Source organism: Propithecus coquereli, unplaced genomic scaffold (assembly GCF_000956105.1).
Source record: "Propithecus coquereli isolate 6110/MARCELLA unplaced genomic scaffold, Pcoq_1.0 Scaffold47, whole genome shotgun sequence".
NCBI lineage: Eukaryota > Metazoa > Chordata > Mammalia > Primates > Indriidae > Propithecus > Propithecus coquereli.
The window spans coordinates 6,345,520-6,347,755 of NW_012150507.1; the positions used below are offsets into that span (position 1 = coordinate 6,345,520).

Below are 2,236 nucleotides of genomic sequence, written 5' to 3' on the forward strand. Positions count from 1 at the left end.
AATATGTAATGAAATATCTTAGGTATGGGACCCAGGTCTAAAAATAAAATTCATTTATGCTTCATATACACCTTATAGCCTAAAGGTAATTTTATATAGTAATTCTGTGCATGAAACAGTTTGTGTACATTGAACCATCAGAGAACAAAGATGTCACTATCTCAGCCACCCATGTGGACAGTCTGTGACATCATGTTGGTGTTCAAAAAGTTTTGGTTTTTGGAGCATTTAGGATTTCAGATTTTTGGATTTAGGCGTGCTCAATCTGTATTTTTGACTCACTGAGTTTAGACATCTGTATTGAAATCTTAAGCCTTTATCATTTTGTAAGTTGTATGTACAGATGCTCCTTGCCTTACAGTGGAGTTACATCCCAATAAACCCACTGTAATTGAAAATACCATTTTTGTACCTTTCCCTTCAGTCCTTAGAGTCTGGTGCCCTTTCCTCTCTCATTCTGTTCAAGGTCTGCTCTCAAGGCATAGGCTGAGATGTGACTGGTAAGGCTTAACTTTTCTTCCTTGAATCCTATGTATTTTAGTAGGAGTGAAAGACTGTGGCCTTAAGCTAAAGTAGGAAGCTCAAAATATGGAATAGTAATCATCAGGTATATGTGTGAGGGTTTGGGAGTAATGGTTACGTAGTAGGGAAGGAAGGTGAGTGGTGTACCCTATTTCACACGGAGTAGATAATCTACCCCTACTCCACCTGTCTCTGGAGTCTTGGGGTAGGGTAGAAATGTGTTCTGATTTCATTGTTCAGCATTAATTACATTTCTATATAGGGCAGCAGCATTGGTTAGTTGTTTACTCCTCCTCCCTTTCCCATAGCTTCCGTACTTGGCTGTTTGCGTAGTTATCTCTCTGTTGGTACCCTGATTTGGGAGAAGGCAGTTTTTCATTTTGTTTGGTGTGGCCTTCATAGAATTTTAAATATTTTGAAAACGGGATACGTATTTAGTCTTCTAAAGCATCTGCCGAAGGCCCTATTAAAACTTCAGTGACTTTCCAGGGTCTGCTTATGCTCACCGTGGGATTCAGATTCCCCCGCCCCACGAACGCGAACCTAGTACCTTCTAAGAATTAGTCCAGGATGGACTCGCGTACATCTCGAGGCCCTGGCCGTGAGGATCTGGCCAGAAGAAAACCGGAGCCTGGGCACCTAGGGGTTGTGTGCGGCGACGGGAGCCACAGTGAAGCTGCCGGTCCGGGAAGCTGCTTCCGCCCACGTCCAGAGCTCACGGAGGCGGTTCCCAGAGGCAGCCCTGACCGGGTGGTCCTTCCCCTCTCTCCACCTAGCGGCGGGAGCCTTCCCCGGGCGGCGCAGGAGGTGGGACGGGTGGAACCGGGGACTGCGCTGAGCAGCTGCGAAGGTTTTCCTGCCACTGGGACTCTGGCTGCGCTCAGGTGAGTGGCGCTGTGGGGTGGGCGTGGTTGGGCTTTCCTCGGGCTCTCACTTTAGAATTGCAGTTCCTTATCTTTTTGGATCACGTAAGTTATAGATTCAAGATTTACTGTAACATTTCAGGGGCTTTATTAACCTTTCTGAAATCTATTAACAGACCTACCCAAAGGGTTCAGGAACCACTGATCAAGACCCCTGCTCGGCCAGGCATGGTGGCTTGCATCTGTAATCCGAGCACTCAGGGAGGCCGAGGTGCTCAGGCGGGAGGATCGCTTGAGCCCAGGAGTTCGAGGTTGCTGTGAGCCAGGCTGACTCCACAGTACTCTAGCCCAGATGACAAAGCTAGATGAGACTGTCTCAAAAATAAAAACACTGCTCTAGGGACAGATGATGCCTTCAGAAATGCCATGTCAAGAGAGGATGGGGGACAACAGGGTTAATGTGTAGGGACACTAATGCTGAATGCTGGAAATTGAAGTGAATAAATGAGATTTGTCCCTGAGTTTGGGGGCTGATAATTTAGGTAGATTCCTTAGATCTTTACCTAAGCGATTCTATTAATTGTTTTGCTATAATTTAGGGGGCAATTATCAAATCATCAAAGTAGGGCATCTGGAATTTACTTTTCTATGGGGGATTCCTTGAAGGAATTTTTTGTCTCCATCAGTTAGTATTTCCTGGATTTGGAATCCTGTACTTCTGTGGGGTTCTTTTTCACCATTCACAAACAAATGTTTGCTTCCCTTGGATACATCTATTTTAACTTGATTTTCATTTTAGTTTTGGGATGGCGGTTAGCTGTGTGGGATATTTAAAAATTCTCAACAGAAAT

The 2,236-nt window shown here is 45.1% G+C and overlaps 1 protein-coding gene across 1 annotated transcript in view; it reads left to right on the forward strand.

Annotated features, from left to right (window-relative positions):
• Positions 1-1,092: 1,092 nt before the first annotated feature.
• IL31RA (interleukin 31 receptor A) overlaps positions 1,093-2,236 on the forward strand; it is a 128,908-nt gene continuing 127,764 nt past the window's right edge. The window contains exon 1 of the mRNA XM_012655270.1: positions 1,093-1,406. Within this exon, the coding sequence (XP_012510724.1) occupies positions 1,093-1,406 (314 nt within the window). The remainder of the gene's footprint in view (positions 1,407-2,236) is intronic.